This window comes from Physeter macrocephalus, chromosome 7 (assembly GCF_002837175.3).
Source record: "Physeter macrocephalus isolate SW-GA chromosome 7, ASM283717v5, whole genome shotgun sequence".
NCBI lineage: Eukaryota > Metazoa > Chordata > Mammalia > Artiodactyla > Physeteridae > Physeter > Physeter macrocephalus.
The window spans coordinates 53,942,819-53,963,489 of NC_041220.1; the positions used below are offsets into that span (position 1 = coordinate 53,942,819).

The 20,671-nt window shown below is 41.2% G+C and overlaps 1 protein-coding gene across 10 annotated transcripts in view; it reads left to right on the top strand.

Moving 5' to 3' along the window:
* The window catches only part of TEC (tec protein tyrosine kinase), a 154,118-nt gene that overhangs the window by 108,243 nt on the left and 25,204 nt on the right, over window positions 1-20,671 (top strand). For 9 of the 10 annotated variants that reach the window (XM_024132031.2, XM_055085990.1, XM_055085992.1 and 6 more), the window contains 7 exons: window positions 7,446-7,550; window positions 10,478-10,559; window positions 11,221-11,349; window positions 13,155-13,201; window positions 14,125-14,199; window positions 14,303-14,478; window positions 18,161-18,226. In XM_024132031.2, coding sequence (XP_023987799.1) covers window positions 7,446-7,550; window positions 10,478-10,559; window positions 11,221-11,349; window positions 13,155-13,201; window positions 14,125-14,199; window positions 14,303-14,478; window positions 18,161-18,226 — 680 coding nt within the window. The remainder of the gene's footprint in view (window positions 1-7,445; window positions 7,551-10,477; window positions 10,560-11,220; window positions 11,350-13,154; window positions 13,202-14,124; window positions 14,200-14,302; window positions 14,479-18,160; window positions 18,227-20,671) is intronic. The other variant, XM_055085991.1, reaches the window with a different exon arrangement.

A 20,671-nucleotide genomic window follows, 5' to 3' on the forward strand; every position in this document is an offset into this window, starting at 1 on the left:
TCTGGTGGTGTGTTTTGGGGTGTCTGTAGCCTTTTTATGATTTTAGGCAGCCTCTCTGCTAATGGATGGGGCTGTAGTCCTGTCTTGCTAGTTGTTGGGCATAGGGTGTCCAGCACTGTAGCTTGCTGGTCGTTGAGTGAAGCTGGGTCTTGGTGTTGAGATGGAGATCTCTGGGAGATTTTTGCCGTTTGATATTACGTGGAGCTGGGAGGTCTCTTGTGGACCAGTGTCCTGAAGTTGGTTCTCCCACCTCAGAGACACAGCCTTGATGCCTTGGCTGGAGTACCAAGAGCCTTTAATCCACACGGCTCAGAATAAAAGGGAGAAAAAATAGAAAGGAAAGAAAAGAAGGGAAGGAAGGAAGGAAGGAAGGGAGAAAGGAAGGAAGAAAGAAAGAAGATAAAAAAGTAGGATGAAATAATGCTCCTGAGGCTGCTGGGAGAGAGTTCCCTTTCTCTTCTTTGTTCGCACAGCTCCCGGGGTTCAGCTTTGGATTTGGCCCCGCCTCTGCATGTAGGTCGCCCGAGGGTGTCTGCTCTTCGCTCAGACAGGACGGGTTAAAGAAGCAGCTGATTTGGGGGCTCTGGCTCACCAGGCCGGGGGGAGGGAGGGGTACGGATGCCGGGCCAGCTTGCACCAGCCTGAGGCGCGCTGTGCGTTCTCCCGGGGAAGTTGTCCCTGGTTCCCGGGACCCTGGCAGTGGCGGGCTGCACAGGATCCTGGGAGGGGAGGTGTGGAGAGTGACCTGTGCTCCCACAGAGGGTTCTTGGTGGCGGCAGCAGCGGCCTTAGCGTCTCATGCCCACTTCTGGGGTCCGCGCTGATAGCCGCGGTTCGCGCCCGTTTCTGGAGCTCCTTTAAGCCGCGCGCTTAATCCCCTCTCCTTGTGTACCAGGAAGCAAAGAGGGAAGAAAAGGTCTCTTGCCTCTTCGGCTGCTCCAGACTTCTTCCGGACTCCCTCCCGGCTAGCTGTGGTGCACTAGCCTTCTTCAGGCTGTGTTTACGCCGCCAACCCCAGTCCTCTCCCTGCGATCTGACCGAAGCCCGAGCCTCATGGTCTCTTGCCTCTTGGGCAGCTGCAGACTTCTCCCGGACTCCCTCCCGGCTAGCCGTGGTGCACTAACCCCTTCAGGCTGTGTCCACTCTGCCAAGCCCAGTCCTCTCCCTGGGATCCCATTGAAGGCCTAGGCTGAGCTCGCAGCCCCCGCCCGCCCCGGCGGGTGAGCAGAGGAGCCCCTCGGGCTGGTGAGTGCAGGTCGGCACCGATCCTCTGCGGGAATCTCTCCGCTTTGCCCTCCGCAGCCCTGTGGCTGCGCTCTCCTCCGCGGCTCCGAAGCTTCCCCCCTCCGCCACCCGCAGTCACCCCCCGCGACGGGGCTTCTGGTGTGTGGAAACCTTTCCTCCTTCACGGCTCCCTCCCACTGGTGCAGGTCCCGTCCCTATTCTTTGTCTCTGTTTATTCTTTTTTCTTTTGCCCTACCCAGGTACGTGGGGAGTTTCTTGCCTTTTGGGAGGTCTGAGGTCTTCTGCCAGCGTTCAGTGGGTGTTTTATAGGAGCAGTTCTACGTGTAGATGTATTTCTGATGTATCTGTGGGGAGGAAGGTGATCTCCGTGTCTTACTCTTCCGCCATCTTCTCTCCTCCCCCGACTAGAACTCTTTTAAGTCTCTCTCATGGTTCTTTGGTACCTCTGTGCCTTGCTGGTGGTAGAAGAAAGAAAGGCAGAATCAATCTTTAATCAATGTGGCTGAGTGAAGAAATGATCATGATGGAAGACAGTGAATGGCGGTAGTAAACTTTGGTGCTGTCTGTCTGCTGAGGACTGCAAGATCTAGGAATTCTATTTTATATTTTATTGTATATAACGTATCTTTTTTCTGTATTCTCTGGATGGTCCCTTGTCACCAAACATGCCATGTCAGCAGCCATCTTTGGGTTTGTATGTATGGTCTGTTTTAATTGTTGTGTCCTATGGAGAAAGAACAGAGGCTGACTGAACACTAAACAATTTAGTGGGCCCAAATGGAGGTCTAATGATAGGCTGACAGCATGTGTGCCAACAGATGTGTGCACTTCGATAGTTGGAAGTAAGAGAGGGGAGAAAGAGGCCGTCACATGGCACACAGTACTGCAAGCCTGAGGGCGCCAGACGAACTGGTTTGGGGAGAGGGATTCAATCCCAGCAAACACCCCAGCCGTCACATTCAAGTAAGCTGTTAGTTTAAATCTTATTTGTTGTGCAGTTTGTTTGCATTTAACTTGTGAACTCTTTAACAGTCTTATAGTTAAGAGTTATAAGCATGAGAAATTTCCACTGAGTTTATGGTTGTACTTAGTTAAGTGGTATCAAGCTACTAAAGTGTACATGGCACTTAAGAATTCAGGGTTGGAATTAAGAGTTCAGGTCCTGCTTTGTTGTATGACTTTCGGCCAGTTAATTATACCCTTTAAGTCTTGATTTCTTCATCTGTAAAATGGGGTGACAAGAGTTCCCATAATTATGTGAAGATTCATTGAGTTACCATGTGAGAGGTGCACATAGTGCCTGACTCAGAGTGAATGCTCTGTAATTGTTAGGTTTTGACATAAAATAATTTTCTTTTTCTAAAGTAAGAGTCCAGAAATATTCAGTCTTGAGAGACTGGGAGTCAGGTAAAAGCTTTTGTGATTTTTTTTTTTTTTTTTTTTTTGGTACGCGGGCCTCTCACTGTTGTGGCCTGTCCCGTTGCGGAGCACAGGCTCCGGACGTGCAGGCTCAGCAGCCATGGCTCACGGGCCCAGCCGCTCCGCGGCATGTGGGATCTTCCTGGACCAGAGCACGAACCCGCGTCCCCTGCATCGGCAGGCGGACTCTCAACCGCTGCGCCACCAGGGAAGCCCTTCTTTTGTGATTTTGAGAGATCTGGGTTCAGTTCTGGCTCAGCCTCTTAGCCAGTCTTGTTACCTCTCAGATGCTCAGTTTCCTAACAATTTCCCAGGATTGTTGTGAAGACTAATTAATAGTAAATGCTGCCATTTAGGGAGTGACTTCCCTGTGCCAGATAGTGTACTGAGCACCTACATACCTTATCTTTATTCCTGCTTATAGCTTAGTGAAGTGAGGAGTATTATCCTATTCCTGAAGACAGAGGAACTGAGAGAAGGCAGAGCGTGGCTGGACTTAGGATCTGCCTGCCTCCAAAGCTCATGCCCCTGACCTGAGGTCCCTTTGCAATGCACACGTGATTCATCCAGTAGATTTCTTCTGTTCCACATTAGGAATAAAAGTTGTGATATAAGGGAAAGGGAGGGATCCTTGCAATACTGGAGGGTAACTCTTACTGCTTGTAATGGGTCTCAGGATGCCTTGGGAGAGGGGTGTGGAAAGGAGGACCTGAGGCTGGGTGTTCTGTAGACACACCTGGGGCCAGACTTGGATATTTGTATACCATTATAAAAATTTAGTTTAATTTAGGATTGTTATTGATATTTTTTAAAGTATTTTAATTCTGGAAATTAAAGGAAAACTGCGTATCTTGTAAGACTTGCCCAGGGGCAGGATCTCTTTCACCTAAATCCCAGTTCTACCTTCAGTTGATGTGTGGTTTTAAGCAAGTCATATTTCATCTCTTTGTCTAGTTTCCCCATTTAAGCTGGTTTACAAATGGGTGAAATGACCATTACTTACCTCTTCCTAATTTGGTCTCAAATAACCATTTTGGTGTCCTTTCCTACACACTTCCCCTGAACCACCTTGAACTTCAGCCACAATAAATTTCTTTCTGTTCCCTAAATCAGTGCTTTGTTGTTTTTGCTGCCTGAATTCTCTTCTCCACTTTCTCTAAAGAAAAACTCCTGCTTATCCTTTAAAAACCAAAACATCAGTTCCTCCCCCAAACTTCCCCAGCTTTTCCTGGCCCAATCACTGTCTCACTCCATAGCATACCATGAGCACATGACTTCATCTTTATCTGATTATGAATCACTCCCCTCTTCCCCTTCCACCTACAATATGATTGTGAATTCCTCTTGAGGGGACCCTCAACCCCCTTCCATAATGTTGAAGCTGCAGCACACAGTGCTGTGCTTGGTGTCTGATCAGTGTTTGCTGGCAGGATAGGTCAAATAATGAATGGCCAACTTAAGTGTGAACCTTTATCTACAAACTTCATAGCCAAGTATTTGGATGAATAAGCCAAAATATTAGCATAATACAATATATTATATATGATGGAACATGTATTTAGGGGGCATAAACCAGGCCAGTATACCAGTCATCTCAAATTTTCCTATGTGGATTGACTGGCATCTGACAGCTGCTTTTGGTCGCAGGGGCAAGTGGTGAGTTGGAGACAGGCATCTCAGAAGCCGGCCACAGTCTGCTGCTCAAGAAAGAGAGCCAGTGGGTGATAAATGACCCCAGAGCAGTGTCTGGAAAAACTCCATGATGTCAACAGGGATTTTCTCCAGAGTTGGGGGATTAAGGGTCATTTGATTTTCTTTGTGCTGTTAGTATTTTCTAAGGTTTCTACAGTGAACACGTGTGACTTATTAATTGGAGGATGGCGCTCTGGCAGTTTCTTTTGCACACTAACTGGCATAGGCCCAGGAGCAGGGTAGGTGGCCCTGTCTGACCAGACCCTTTGGCACTTGCAGCAGGTTCTTTACAAGCTGGCCCCTGCTCACCTTTCCATCCTGCCTCATGTACCCTGTCCTTCAGCCACACTGACCTTTTTTTTTCTACTTATTTATTTTATGTGGCAAACACTCATAGATATGATACTACAGGTCACTCTTCTAAGCACTTTGCAAATACTAACTCATTGAACTCTCATAACTATCTAATAGTATCTATGAAGTGGCTACTATTATTATTCCTATTTTATAGATGAGGCAACCTAGGTCATTCTGAAATATGTTTTTCATCCCATGTGCTGTGCTGTTCATTCCCTCCCTATGATATTATCGGAATTTCTTTTCTGAAATTATCATGTAAGTCTTGGTTCCTCTGTGTTCTCTTAGCATCTTCTTTATATTCGGTACTTACTACGTTGGTTGATAAAGTTGCTGCATATGTCTCTTCCACAGGTAAACTTGGGCAAGTGACTTAATTTTTGTTCCTTCTGTAAGATGTGTCTAATAACACTTATCTCACAGAGCATCTGAGGATTAAATGGCACAATATTTGGACTGTATGCTCAGGAAATGAGCTTTTCCTATATGGACTTGATATATTCCTTGACACAGTTGCTGGCACAGAACAGGTGTTGTCCTGTGGGAAACTGAGTGGAAGGGACAGAAGGAAAGCCTGGGTGACCCAAAGTCAAGGCCACTGCAGGAGAAGAAAGTGGAGCACCCCCGAATGCCTTGTAACAGCTTGAGCAGAAGACAGCTGAGCGAAGGCTGTTGGGTTTGGTCATTGGTGGTGTTTTTGAGAACAGCTTTAGCAGCTGTGACGAGAGGGGAGACGGATTACAAGTGGTTAAGGAGGAGTGGGTGGGAAGGAAATGAAGACTGATGGTGTAATAATCTCTCTCTCAGCAAGGGAAGAGCAGAGTTAGGGCAGTAGCAGGGCCAGAAGAAGGTTCTTGGTATGAATGGCAGAGGCCTGAAGGTGTCTATAGGAAGGAGAAGTAAAAACCTTAGAAGAGCGTGGGTGGGGAGAACATTCCTCTCCCTATTGTGGCTGAAGCTCAGGCCATGCTCAGAATCCAGGTTGCCCCCTCAGGGACTTGGCTCCATTAATTTTGTCACCTGTTTGCAGCTGGGGCATCCAAGGTTTGGGGAGCTTTAGGATCCCAGCTTTCAGTTGGGATCCTTGGGTAATGTGTTTAACCTGTCTGAGCTGCAGTTTCATCATCTGTAAAATGAGAATTTTGTGAGCATGAAAGGAAATGACATCTGTTAAATGCCACTACAGTGTCCTTAGCTGTTGTGTCCTTTTAACCTTCTCATAGAGGCAGGATGAAAGAGAAGAAAAAAAGGTAAACCTTAGGGGGCTTTAGACCTGCAGAAGGAAGAAGTTGGGGGTGTGCTCCTGGGACAGCTGTTCTCTTCTCCATGAAGTAGGGGAATGGGAAGTGTCTGTAGCTCTGATGAGACTGGTGGGCTCCATGGAGGCCACCAGGTTCTCTCCACTAGAGATACACAGAAGACCTGAGGACAGCAGCGAAGGCCTGGCTAAGCACAAAGAGGACAGTTAGGATTGTTTCGTGACCTCCTGCAACCAGGCATGCATGAGTTGAAAAAGGTGTGGGTAGAACTGGGGGCTGACGGAAATGCTGGGGTACGGGGATTCGTGTGCTGGGGGGTAGGAGGCAGGGAGAGAGAGACGGGGAGAGAGGGAGGGTGGGAGGATGCACTGGTGAAATGACAGTCAGACGTCACATGGGAGCTGGTGGCCTGGGAGGGTTGGCAGGTCTGAAGGTCACATGGTGACAGGATGCAGAGCTGGTTACTGGGAGCAGGATAGGGACCCCAAAGATTGTGGCCAGAGGGGAGTTTCAAAGTATTAGATGAAGCAATTTTGAATGACTAGGGCCAGGGGAGGTCTGGGTCACCCAAAATAATCCAGTGTTCTTCATCTTCATTTCTCTACTTTTCTTCTGTTCTTTGTCATATGACTGTCTACACCCCCTCCTAAAGTAACCTTAGTCTTTATACAGCTTTTTGTGTGGGATGTATCGGTTAATATAATTCAGTAAACATTTTTTATTTCTTCATTGTATTTGTAATAATTTTTAACGGATATGATATATCAAATTATCTTTGCACATACTACTTTGTATCTTCCGGATTTTTCCCTGGGATAAATTCTCAGATGTGACATTACTGTGCTCAAGGGTGTGAATGATTCGGAGGAGGGAGTCTTGGTATGTCATTAGTTACTTGCTGTAGGGAGATTTGCATTGAGCAGGGAGGAAGGGCAATAGGGAAGGAAAAAAAAAAAAGAAAAAAGAAAATTCAAATATAGACTCTGAATGGAGGCTTTATGTGAGCGCCCTATGTCCATCTCACATCCTCCTGAGTTCTGTGTGCTGGAGTGGAAGATGTAACTGGTGGAGTTTGCATTTGTGATTGAGTGTTTGGTTTGGTCTCTGATGCTTTCTTTTTCAGGGGAGAGGGGGTGGCTGTCATCAAGAAGTTGAAGAAGTTACAGTGTGTGTCTGAGAGGAAGGCACAATCAAAGGGACTCTCTCTCTCTAAACAGATCTAGAGCTTTTGGAGGAGGGCAAGGACAGCAATTTCATCTTTGGAAATTAAAGGACTTAATTATTTTGATTATAATCCTCATAGTGTTAGTATTTTGAATAATTTTAACAATCTAGGGAGACACGATTTAGATAATTATTAAGGAAATTGTAATATTTTGAATCAGTGATTTTTTAAAACAGATATTATTATTAATAACATTTTTTCCTTAACTTATGATTGGAATGGTTCTCTTTTTTTTTTTTCTTTTAACAGAAAAAGTACAGAAAGGGATTTATTGATGTGTCAAAAATCAGATGTGTGGAAATAGTGAAGAATGATGATGGTGCCATTCCCTGTCAAAATAAATATCCATTTCAGGTGAGCTGGCATATTTTTGCAACAGTGAAATTCTGGGCTTTTAGTCATGCTTACTATTTGACGTTAGTGTTTCCTGTCATTGCTTTGTTGATTGATTTCTTTCAGCTTTGTTGAAGTATAATTGACACATAAGAATTGTATATATTTAAGGTGTACGATTTGATGTTTTGATATATGTAAACATTGTGAAATGATTGCTACAATCACGCCAATTAACATATCCATCACTTCACATAGTTGCCATTTTCTTTTCTTCCCTTCTTTTTTTGTTTTGTTTTTTTTTTGGTGGTGAGAATACTTAGCTACCTTCTTAGCAAATTTCAAATATGCAGTGTTGTTAACTGTAGTCCCCATGCTGTACTTTAGATCTCCAGAACTCATTCATCTTGCATAACTGAAACTTTGTACCCTTTGACCAACATCTCCCCATTGCCCCCCTTCACCTGCCCCTGGCAACCACTTTTTTGCTCTCTGTTTCTAAGAGTTTGTTTAAAATTCTACATCTGAGGTCATGTAATATTTCTCTTTCTGTGTCTGGTTTATTTCGCTTAGCATGATGTCCTCCAGGTTCATCCATGTTGTTGCAAGTGGATGGATTTTCTTTTTTAAAGCTGAATAATATTCCACTGTGTGTGTGTGTGTGTGTGTGTGTGTGTGTGTGTGTGTGTGTGTGTATCAATTGTCTTTATTTATTCATATGGCCGCGGACATCTCCTCATGTTTACCAACTCTGAGGCTCTCAGAACCCTCTCCTTTTTGGGTTTTCATAGAGGCTTCGTTACATGGGCATGATTGTTTACATCATCGGCCATTGATGACTGAACTCAATCTCTAGCTCCTCTCCCCTCCTCAGAGGTGGGGGGTAGTAGGACTGAAAGTTCCAACCCTCTAATCACAGGGTTGGCTTCCCAGCCCCCATCCCTAGGGGCTCTCCAGTAGTCACCTTATTAGTATAACAAAAGACACCCATATCATTCTCAGCACAGGAAATTCCAAGAGTTTTCTAGGAGCTCTGTGCTGGGAACCAGGGTAGAGACCAAATATATATTTCTTACTGTGAATCACAGTATCACAGGTATGAAAGTCATGGGCCAAATGAGGCAACTACAGCCCCACGTCCCTCTTAGAGCTTTATCTTTACTTCTTTATCACGTCTCATTTTCTGTCTTGTAGTAAGGTATTTGATTTATTTTTGTATCTCATGTAGTCCCAGCAAAGTGCTAGTTGGATGAGTTAATCACTGAGCAGAATATAGCAGTATTTGTTCTATGGTGTTCCCATTGCTGTTTGACCACACTTATTTGATTAAAGTGAATGAGAAGGGATTGTCAACAAAAAATTAATCAGTCGATCTAAGAAAGAAATGGAAAATTTTATTCAAGCCAAAATTGAGGATTATAACCTGGGAAGAGAATCTCAGAAAGCTCTGAGAACTATTCTGCCCATTAGAAGTCAAGACACAGTTATGTAAGTTTCTTGAGGCAGAGGGCTGGACATCGTATGACGTATTATTGACAGTTTACATATTCCAGATCTAAGTGGCATCACAGTGGGTCATGTGACCCCTTACAAGATCAGGAAGGAATGCTGTCTTTTAAGGAGTTGTCTTATTGCTGCTAGGAGAATGTTGCTCTTTAGGGTTGAGCAGGTATTTCTGCTGATGGGGAGGTTTGGTGATGCATAATAGAGTTATACAATGCACAATGCGGGGGGAGAGAGGAGGCCAAAGGGCAGAGAAGAATTTTTTGTTTAAATTTCTCTTGTCTTGCCATAAAAATATGACTTTTATTCCACAGGATTATCTATTGAATATGGTCAGGAACAGCCAATTATTGATGAAAGAGCTATCTGTGTTCAATCCAGTGACATGGTAAAAGGAGGTTTCTAGGCAGATTTGTTTTTTGTTTGTTTTTTGTTTTTGGCCGCAAGCGGCTTGTGGGATCTTACAGGACCTTAGTTCCCTGACCAGGGATCCAACCCAGCCCCGCCCTGGCAGTGGAAGCACAGAGTCCTAACCACCGGATCACCAGGGAAGTCCCCAGATATTTTTTTAGTCAGTTGGGGTGTTCCTGCCTTGTGACTGACCATCAAGGGTAAAGTGATAGACCAAAGACAAAATTCTTGGGTTAGTTTCCCATGCTTAATTTTATTCTTAATAATAAGAATATTAAGAATAAGACTGTTTAATTGCTCATCTGGAGGTACCTCTGAAAGAGGTACTGTGGTTAAAAGTTTGGACTCTGGAGTCAGGATCCTGGTTTTCTGGATGACCAGCCAAATGGTGATGGGCAGGTAACTTAAGGGGCACCATTTGCAGTGCATTCTATGTGAATAGTGCCTCTGGGAGTTATCTAGAATTGGGGTGTCTTGGATAGGCCTTAGTCTCCTTCTCTGTAAAATGGAAATACTAATACCTTGATAGTAGGATTAGTTGAGTTAATGTCTGTAAAGCACAAAGTATAGAGTTGGGGTGGTCAGTGCTTAATTAAGCTACCTACTGCAGTTATTTATAGTGGCAAAAGGAAGGTATAGGAGTGATGTTGAAAGAGTAGTCCATTCATCTCAAATATTATTCAGAAAAATATTCTATTGGAATAGTCCCTGTTATACCAAGTTTACTTAAGGAACTTTAGTTTATTAGATCGCAAGAAATAACAAGATTGGCAAAGCATCCTGGCCTCTGTATATATTTTTTTTCTGTAAAAGCACAGTCCTTTGTAAAATGTGTATCCCACTGGATGGAGACATGAAGAAATAGATGTGTTTTTGTAAGAAGGGAATCTAGGTTCTTTGGATCGGAAGTAATTGACTTTTGGTCAATCATTTCAGAATCCTTTATTGATGCCTGTGGTACCAAGGGCTCTGTGCTAGGCAAGAGTGCTGTGTCTAAGCTTTTCTCACCTGTTCCATCTTTTGTCTTATTTCAGGTTGTGCACGATGCTAACACACTTTACATTTTTGCACCTAGTGCACAAAGCAGGGACCGGTGGGTGAAGAAGTTAAAAGAAGGTAAAACTCATATAATGAAATATTAATCTGTACATAATTTCAGAATATAACATTGTTGTCACTAAGACAGAGATACGGCTAGTGTATCTTGCATTTATAATATTTTAATCTACAATAAGTGTTTCTCCAAGAACATTCTCTGTTACTGTCAGTGACACATGTTGAAGTTAACTTCCTTTTTTATAATCTGGTTCCTTCTAGTGGCATATACATAGTTTTTAAGAAGAATATGCTTTCATTTAATGTGTAATACATTTGGAGGTGACTAAGCACTGGGCTCTTATGGTAACAGGATTTGGTATTTTCTAAGAAATTGCCTATGTAGTCAACATTTGATGTGGATGAATTGACTTGTATGTAAAGTATATTAATCAGTGATTTGACCTGCATAATCCTCATCGCTTTTTCTGCAGAACAAAATGGTTGTGGGCTGACTTTTGTGTTTATCCATTACAGTGTAGCAGAGGTCACTTCTGTTAGCAAGGGTGCCTCACCCAAAAAAGAGGTGAAAGAGAACTCTATGGATGTTCTGAATGCTGGATTATATGTTATGAGGGTTTCCTCATAATAAACGTAGTATTGGAGAAAGAATGATCAACAGGAAACATTCTGTTATCTCTGTTTAATTTCACTCATCATTTAATGTGTCTATGAATTACAGAAATAAAGAACAACAATAATATTATGATTAAATATCATCCTAAATTTTGGGCAGACGGAAGTTATCAGTGTTGCAGACAAACTGAAAAACTAGCACCTGGATGTGAAAGATATAATCTGTTTGAGAGTAGTAAGTATCAATTTTATTCTGTAGTTATATTGTGCTCAGGATGTACATACTGTTGATATTATTGGGAGAAAGTGACATGATTTTGATTTTGATGTTGGTTAAATATGGCCTTCACTCTTTCTAGCACAGTGTAAACATAGGGTAGGTGTATTTTTGTAAGAAGAATTTTATTTAGTTAGCAGTAGGACCATCTCATAGAATCAGAAGGTCTGTTTTGGGGAGTTTTTATCTCAATATGAAAGCCTACTAAAAATGACTCTGTTAAAAGTGTGAGCCTAATGTAGCACCATCAGCAGCTTTTCTCTTCTCTTTTTTTTAAGCTTTACTGAGGTATAATTAACAAAATTGTAACATATTTAAATTTTACAATGAGGAGACTGGATATACTTATCTATCCATTGGAAAGGGTTCCTCCCATTGAGTTAATAAACACATCCATCACCTTGCATGTTTACGTGTATGTGTGTGTGTGTGAAAACATTTAAGTTCTACTCTCTTGGTAAACTTCAGTTATACACTACAGTGCTATCAACTATAGTCACCATGTTATACCTTAGATCCTCAGACCTTATTTATCTTTTTTTCCTGCTCTCTATATATTTTAATTGAGTTGTAATTAACATACCTTATTCATCTTATAACTGAAAGCTTGTACCCTTTTCCTAACATCTCTATTTCCTCCACCCCCCCATCCCCTGGCAACCATTTTTCTACTTCCTATTTCTGTGAGTTTGACTTTTTTTTTTTTTAAGCTTCCCCATGTAAGTGATACCATGTGGCATTTGTCCTTCTTTGTCTGGCTTATTTCACTTAGCATAATGCCCTCCAACTTTATCCATGTTGTCACAAATGATAGGATTTCCTTCTTTTTCCAAGGCTGAATAATATTCCATTCTCTCTCTATATATGCCACATTTTCTTTATCTAGTCATCTGTTGATGGATGCTTAGGTTGTTTCTATACCTTGGCTATCGTGAATAATGCTACCGTGAACATGGGAGTGCAGATATCTCTTTAAGGTATTGATTTTGTTTCTTTTGTGTATATACCCAGAATTGGGATTGCTGGATCATATGGTAGTTGTATTTTTAATTTTTGGGGGAACCTGTATATTATTTTCCATAGTGGCTGCATCACTTTACATTCCCACCAGCAGTGCACAAGGGCCCCCTTTTCTCCACATCCTTACCAGCATTTGTTATCATGTGTGGTTTTTATAATTGCTATCCTAATATGTATAAGGTGGTATCTTATTGTGGTTTGACTTGCACTTCCCTAATGATTAGTTATGTCGAGCACCTTTTAAGGTACCTATTGGCCATTTGTATGTCTTCTTTAAAAAAAGTGTCTGTTTAGGTCCTTTGTCCACTTTTAATTGAGTTATTATTATTATTTGTTTTAACTATTGAGTTGTATGAATTCCTTGTATATTTTGGATGTTAACCCCTTCTCAGATATGTGGGTTGCAAATATTTTCTCCCCTTCTGTTGGTTGCCTTTTCATTTTGTTGATGGTTTCCTTTGCTGAGCAGAAGCTTTTTGGTTCTGATGTAGTCCCATTTGTTTACAGTGAACAAGACATGGCCCCAATCCCTGTGGCATTTACAGTCTATTCAAGAAGGCAGAAATACAAACCAGCTTTAATAGCATTTAAAAAAATCTGTTCTAAAATAATATTACAAGCAAAATGCACCAGAGTGAGAGAGTCTGAGTGGACTTCTTGTTATGGGTTCATTTTTACTTTTCCTTAAAACTCAATCATTGGTAGATGGCATCTTGACCTATTTTTGTCATTGTCATTTTCAGGTATAAGAAAAGCACTACCTCGAGCACCAGCACCAGAAATAAAGAAGGTTAGCTGGTCTTTAACGTTTGGAAGCATTTGCAGTTTATAAAGTATGTTTATGTTCATTCCTGTCATGCTGCTCCCTGCAAGGATCACATCGGAAATGGATAGACTATGGCTCACTTGATTTTTTTTTTTTTTGGTGTCAAATAATATCAATTTAATTGTATCAGATATTATCATCTGGCATTCTGCCTCTATTCTGGCTTCGAGAATTATACAATTATACAATTCTCGAATTGTATCTGATCTCGAATGCCTGATCCAGCATGAATCTGATATGAGTGACTTTGGGTGGGATACTTCAGCCATTGTTTTCTCAGTTGTAAAATGGAAATTATATACTGTACTTCATGGGATTAGTATTAAGAATAAATGAGAATGCAGATGAACTTATTTACAAAACAGAAACAGACTCACAGATGTAGAAAACAAACTTATGGTTACCAGAGGGGGAGGGGGATAAATTAGGAGTTTGGGATTAGCAGATACAAACTACTGTATTTAAAATAGATAAACAACAAGGTCCTACTGTATAGCACAGGGAACTATATTCAATATCCTGTGATACACCATAATGAAAAACAATATGTAAAAGAATATATACTGAATCACTTGGCCGTACATGAGAAACTAACCATTGTAAGTCAACTATACTTCAATTAAAAAAAAATGAGAAACAGTATGCTAGCTAGGTACTAAGAGTGTGCCTTGCACACAGCAGACACAAAGCAGTGCAGATTCCTTTGAGTGGGAGGAGACCTGACAGAAGTAGTTCTGCTTTTCCCCACTGAAGGCCATTAAATGGTGGGTCTGCCTTTAGTCCTCCTGGTTTCTACTCAGGTTACCCTTGCCTCTCCCTGGAAAGCTAGACCTGACACTGAACAGAAGCCATTTGATGTTTAAAGACAGGTTTTCCTCTTGTCCTAGATTCTGAAACCCATGAGAGGTCCAGTAGCATCAATATCATCGAACTCATGGTGTGGGTTCACCAGATTATCTAAGGCAAGACTTTATACTGTGGGGACGTGTGCATTGCTTGGTGTTTTACTGCACACCTAGTTTCAAACAGAAGATTAAACTATTATATGTTACCTCCTTTTCTTAGCGAAGGCCTCCCCCACCAATTCCACCTGAAGAAGAAGATAATAGTGAAGAAATAGTTGTAGCCATGTATGACTTCCAAGCGACAGAAGCACATGATCTCAGATTAGAGAGAGGCCAGGAGTATATCATATTGGAAAAGAATGATGTTCATTGGTGGAGAGCAAGAGATAAATATGGGTAGGTATTCCCTCTCTGTGGATGATACACAGTGGGTGGCTGGGAGTTAAATACTGAGTGAGAAGAGGATAACCTGTAATTGTTATGTAATGAGACTAGTTCAGCGGCCATAAATGAAAATATATGTTATTACTTTGCAGTAACACAATGTATTCTTAGTAGTGACTCAATAAATATAAATGAATCAACCACTCCTTTCCAGAAACTAGAATCCATGACACCGGTCTCTTTCTCATCCATTATATGTCTAATTGGATTGTCTGATCTTGGGGGAAATTACGTTTTAGGTCCCTTCCCCCCGCACTCCACCCCCAAGGTAAAGTAATCTTAGATTTGTCTAAGAGAGAGAGAATGTGTGTGTGTGTGTGTGTGTGTGTGTGTGTGTGTGTGTCTTTCTGTCTATATGTATGTGCATATGTGTCTATGTCTAAAATACATACATTCAAGAAATTTAAAAACAAACATTATTTATGCAAAATAATTTAGGATTTAAAGAGAATAGTGCTTTCAATCTTATTATTGATAAATAATGGGTAAATGCGGATAAACATAGGGGATGAGTCTTAGGCTTCATTAAGAAAGCTCTGTATCCTGTGCTTACCTCTGAAATATAATCCTGTTTATATTCTGAGTTCCTGTGGATAGGAAGAGGAGGACTTTTTTGTCCTGGTTAGAGCATGTCCTCCCTCCAAGTCTGCTTTCTCACCTCCTCTCCCACCCCAATTCCAGTTCTCTATTCTCAGGTCACTTCTGGAGAAGCAGTGGAAGCCTCTGGTTTGGGCAGGGTCCATGTCTCCTGCTCACTTCTCAGCAGTAGTAGATCTCCTGAGTGCTGGTTTGCTGTGCATTATTACCTTTCTGGAAACCTTTTAATCTATGTTTACAAAAAGGTCATCACTGCTTTTTTTTGCCAAACACTGTAGAAGATTGATTTTTATTTTTTATTATAGACATTTTCAGATATCCAAAAAGTACATAATAGTATAATGGAGCCTCTTGTCACTTGACTTCAGAAATTACCAACATTTGGCCAGTCTTGATTTTAAAATCTTCCCAACTGTTTTTTCTCAAGTATTTAAAACTAAATTCAAATCATCATGTCATTTCACCCCTAAGTCTAAGTGCTAAAGATTTTTTTAAACAACTGCTGTATCATTATCATACTTAATAATAAGTTAAAAAACATCATCTGTAGGCTTTCCTGCAACATTTTCAGGACTAGAAGAGTACAAATAAAAGCCCAGGTTTCATATGTTTAAATATTTAGAAGTTATAAGTCAAGCTAACAAACTGGTAAATAAGATATAATTTATCCTCCAGCTTGACAAACATACCTTCAGAATGACAAGGAAGGCGAGGTTTGGGTTGGAGTTCCATGCCAGAATGTGATAGTGCACAGAGGGCCAGCTCCCTGGGGTGTCTCCCTTCTCTCTTCCCTTCTGCCCTGGGCTCCATCTCACATGTACCGTGTGAATCTCCCAGCCGTACCTCCAAACTCTGTCCACACGGTTTGCAAAAGCCACCCCCCAACTTGGTCACTCCTTGGACCTGGGCTGGAGTGGGTGCACACAATCAGCATCATTTGCTTTTCAAAGGATGAAACCCATTGGAAAGGCCCATGTAGGGCTTGGTAGTGGGCAGAGAATTCTGGGGCCCTAGTTACGCGGATGACGGTCCAGAGGAAGGCTGAAGGATCATGGGCTTTAGCATCCTCTCGAAAGTGTGAGGTCAGAGCAGGGGCCCTCTGGCCCAGGTCTAAGGCCAGTACCAACTCTGTAATTCTGGTTTCCCTTGATTAGCTCTAATCTGTATTTTACAGTTTAATCAAGATTGAAACAAGGTCCACACATTGCATTTTGGCTGATAGGTCTCACATCTTTCTTTTATTCTGTAACAATCCCTAGCCTTTTTTTTTTCTCTCGTTTTTGATTTATTGATAAAACCAAGTTATTTCCTCTATGAAATGAGCCACAATCTAGATTAAGCTGTTTGCTTCCACATGGTGTCATTTAATATGTATCTGTGTCCTGTATATCTGGTTGTTCCACTTCTGATGATGCCAGGATTACTCATTGGTTCTGGTCTCAACATTATTCCTCTATCATAAAGTTCTTTATCAATGTTTCACCTAATGATTTTGGCATCCATTGACGATTATTGCTTAGATCCGTTATTTCATTAGGGATAGCAAAATGGTGATTTTTCTAATTCTGTCATTCCAACTGCATTTATTAAATCTCTAAAGAACTGCCTCATGAACCAGTTCATTTAGTTCATGCAGGAAAGGCAAGATACATTTTGGATTCTTATCTTTTACCAACTTTTCAGAATAATGAGTTGATGACCAAGCTTCCTCTGTTGATAACAATGGTAACCAATAATGTTTTGTGTTATTATAGATACTTATATATTTGGTTTCAGTCTATTGCAGTCATTATTCTTTTTGCTTGAATTGTCCCATCGTGGGTCAGTGGTAGCTATTTTTGATTGGGGACGCTTTAGTCTTTCTCAGCTTCCCTGCTTTCTGAATAAAATAAAATAGCTCAAGTTCATCTTGTATTTTTCCTGGCTAAACCTGCAATTTTCCATTTCCCCAAGGAGTTCTGGCTCCTTGTAGTAAGAAGCAATATTTAGAGACAACAGTTGGGGTGCTTGGATTCTAATTGCTGCTGGATTGTTGTTGCTTCTAGACCTTTCTCAGTGCAACAGAGCTGCATATATGCACTGGTTGTGTGTGTGTGTGTGTGTGTGTGTGTGTTATGAGTTCTTACTAATAGTTCAAATTCAAATTTAAGATTACAAGGTTTTTACTCAACTTAGAAATTTTATATATGTATCTCTTTTATGCTGAAATTCTTGGCTCCAACCAAGATTTTACCTGATATGATTGCTCCTTAAACTGTAATGTGCATAGGAGATAGGAGTCATCTGGGGTAAAATCAAAGATTCCATAGGCCCACATAGGCCTTCTCAGTTCAGATCTCTTGGGATATGACCCAGGAATTTGCTTTTTTTTTTTTTGGTTGTGCACCATGCGGCTTGCAGGATCTCAGTTCCCTGACCAGGGATCGAACCCACACCCAGTGCATTGGAAGCACAGAGCCTTAACCACTGGATCGCCAGGGAAGTCCCAGAATTTGCCTTTTTAACAAGTGACCTGATGATACTGATGTAGATGTCAGGCATTACCCTCTGTGAAACAATGCACTACACAGACTGTTGAGATATTGGAGTGATGGGTGTTTTTATCCAACACTTCAACTTTTCTGAAGTAGTGGTTTCTTTAAAACATCCCAAGAAATTGTGAATTCAAAAGAACCATCATGGAATATTAGGAAGGGCTCTGAACCTAGTCACAAATTCAGAATTCAACTTATGGCCCTGTTGCTGGCTAGCTTTGAGACCTTGAGAAAGTTTCTCAACCTTTCTAAGCCTTAGTTTCCCCACCAAAAGGTGGGTACAGTAATGCCTGCCTACCTCAGAATTTTTATAAGGATCAAATGAGGAAGTCCTTTGTAAAGCATCAAATACTATAGCTATATTTACTTATTGGGGGTCAGCTAGTCTTTCTTATAAGCTTTAGGCAATTTTATACTTTATTCCGGAAAGGCAGTAATTTTTCTTTTAGTACTCTCTTAGTAAAATAATTTCAATTTATCTAAAGTATTTTTCTTATTTCTAGGAGTGAAGGATATATTCCAAGTAATTACGTGACAGGAAAGAAATCAAACAACTTAGATCAATATGAGTAAGTAAAAGGTTATTTTGTGAATGTGGAGAACTAGAAAATATTTTTATTTTCCTAATTATGTAAGACATTTTGTAGATTAATGGTTATCTTTCATTATCTTTAGAAGGATGTACTAACTTATCCTTAACTCAGTTGTCTAGGATGGTAAATAGACGTTGTGAGAATTAGTTTCCATAAACACTTTACCTGAAGGTACTATGTGTGAATAGAATTACAGAAGTGAATATAATTGAATTGAATTTAAACGAATCATAGCTTTAGCTGACTTTGAAGTACAGCTCATTGTTCATTCATTCAAGAAATCAAAATACAGTTTCCCAGAGTGGCCTTTAAAAAAACATTTGATTGTTTCTTTTTTCTAACTATAATAACAATATGTGATTATTGTTTTAAAATTCTTTGAAAATATGAAAAATGTTAGTAAGAGAAATTATTCAGAAATCAACTAGAGTTGACCTCTGTCAACATTCATATTTTCCTTTCAGTCTTTAGAATCATGCTGTATATACTGTTTTATATCCTGTTTAATTCACTTAACAGTATATTATGAATGTATTTCCTCATGCCATTAAATGTACTTCGAAAACATTTTAATAATTGCATTGTATTTCACTCAGTCGTGAATTCTTCAAATGTTTACTGAGACCTTAGCGTGTATCAGGCACTGTGCGAGGCCTTAAGGGGTACAACCAGACATATGGTACATAGATGTGCAATAATTTATATAATCATTTCCTTATTTGTGTGGCATTATGTTGTTTAGGCATCTTTACTATGTAAAAATACTGGGATACCTCTTCCTGCTTATTGTCTTAAACTAGATCTCTAAAAATCTACTTACTGAGCTAAAGGCTAGTTATGAACTTCTTAAGACTCCTAATCATGCTGTCAAATTACTTTTCAGAGAAAACAATGGGCTGCTGTTTATATGCTCACTAGCAGTGCATGGCCAGGTTTTAGTGAGAGGCTTATATATACCAAATATATATGAGCCTTTTGTGGTCATTCTGAGGTGGTGTATTGATGCTTCATTCACTTCTTTAAAAACAACAGTGTCACCACCACCACCAACACACAGCTGTTTCCTCTGTCCGTGTTACTTCCTATAATGTGAGTGTACCTTAAAAGTCTAGAAAAGGATTAACATATTCAAAAGTCCTAGCACTCGGTGGTGTGACCCCTCAAAGTTGTTTTAGAAGTAGGTGAGGGTATAAAAAGCATGTAACTAAAATAGTGGTTTTGTTCTTGAATAAATTTTAGGAGAATAGAGTAAATCCTTAGAATTAGGGAAGATGCTAAAAGGTAAAAACTTGAACCTGATTTTAAAGGGATCTGACCGAGAAGTACCTGGTGATTTCAGGAGGGATGTGCTTGGAAACCAGATAATCCTTATCTAAATGGGAGAACTCCCCTTATGACTCATGGGATTACAAATAAGGGTTTTAGGAAGTTTATGATTCATTGCCATGCAATTTTGGGGTGCCTGACTCCACCTCGGCATGACCAAGTGAACTTGCTGTGGGAGTCCCCTCAGCCAGCTGCCCAGGGATTGGGGATTCCACGTGGCGTGGTGCCAGCCCTGACTGGATGAGAAAAGAAGAACCTGCTTTCAGTGCTGACAGTCACTCCTGCTGTCTTTCCACTCCACTGTTTGTGTTGGATTTTGCTAAAGCCCATCCTGTAACATGTCTTAAATGTCTCCAGGGTTAAAAAGCCTTTTGGCAGCTGCTGAATCAAGAGCCCTTCTGCTGTTTGTTTGGGGGCAGGAGGAGTCCGGGCAATGACTGTCCACTGGGCTGGGCTCAGGACTGGCAGCCTGCAGCTCCCAGGGCCGTCAGTACCCTAGTTCCCACCTCCACACCCGGGTCCCAGTTGGGGGAGGACAGGACCATCGGAAGTGCTGCAGGAAAGAAACTGGGCTCATTGTGGTGGTCAGTAAGATGTTCTTGATGGAAGCATGCTAAAGGAAGAAGGTGACAGGAATGCAAGGACGCTTAGGACAGGAAAAGTCTAGGACAAGGCTTTGCGTGGGTGATCCAGGAGGCAAGGGCCAAAGTGAGAACCGGCAAAGATTATATAGCTCGTTGGTTGGTTGGTTGGTTGTTTTCAATTTTTTGTTAGTTTATACTTGTTGCCTTCTTTTTCTGATTTGCCCAACCCACCCTCTCCAAGAATCTTGACCAAGATCCATCCTTTCCAGAATGTTGTCCCTAAAGCTGCTTTCCCCTCTATTCAGACAGCACTGTGAAGTCCTGTCCCTCTGGAGTGTTTGAAGTGACGAGCCAATCTGAAACCCCCATTTCCATTAGGGTTTTGATATCTAAGAATGGAATGACAAGTTACTTACAAATCCTGGGCATTCTTTCTAGAAGTATATAGTTCCTTCATCAGGGGAAGCTAACTAACCTCCAACAGGCATTTCTGTGCCGGGCTCGTGGGCGA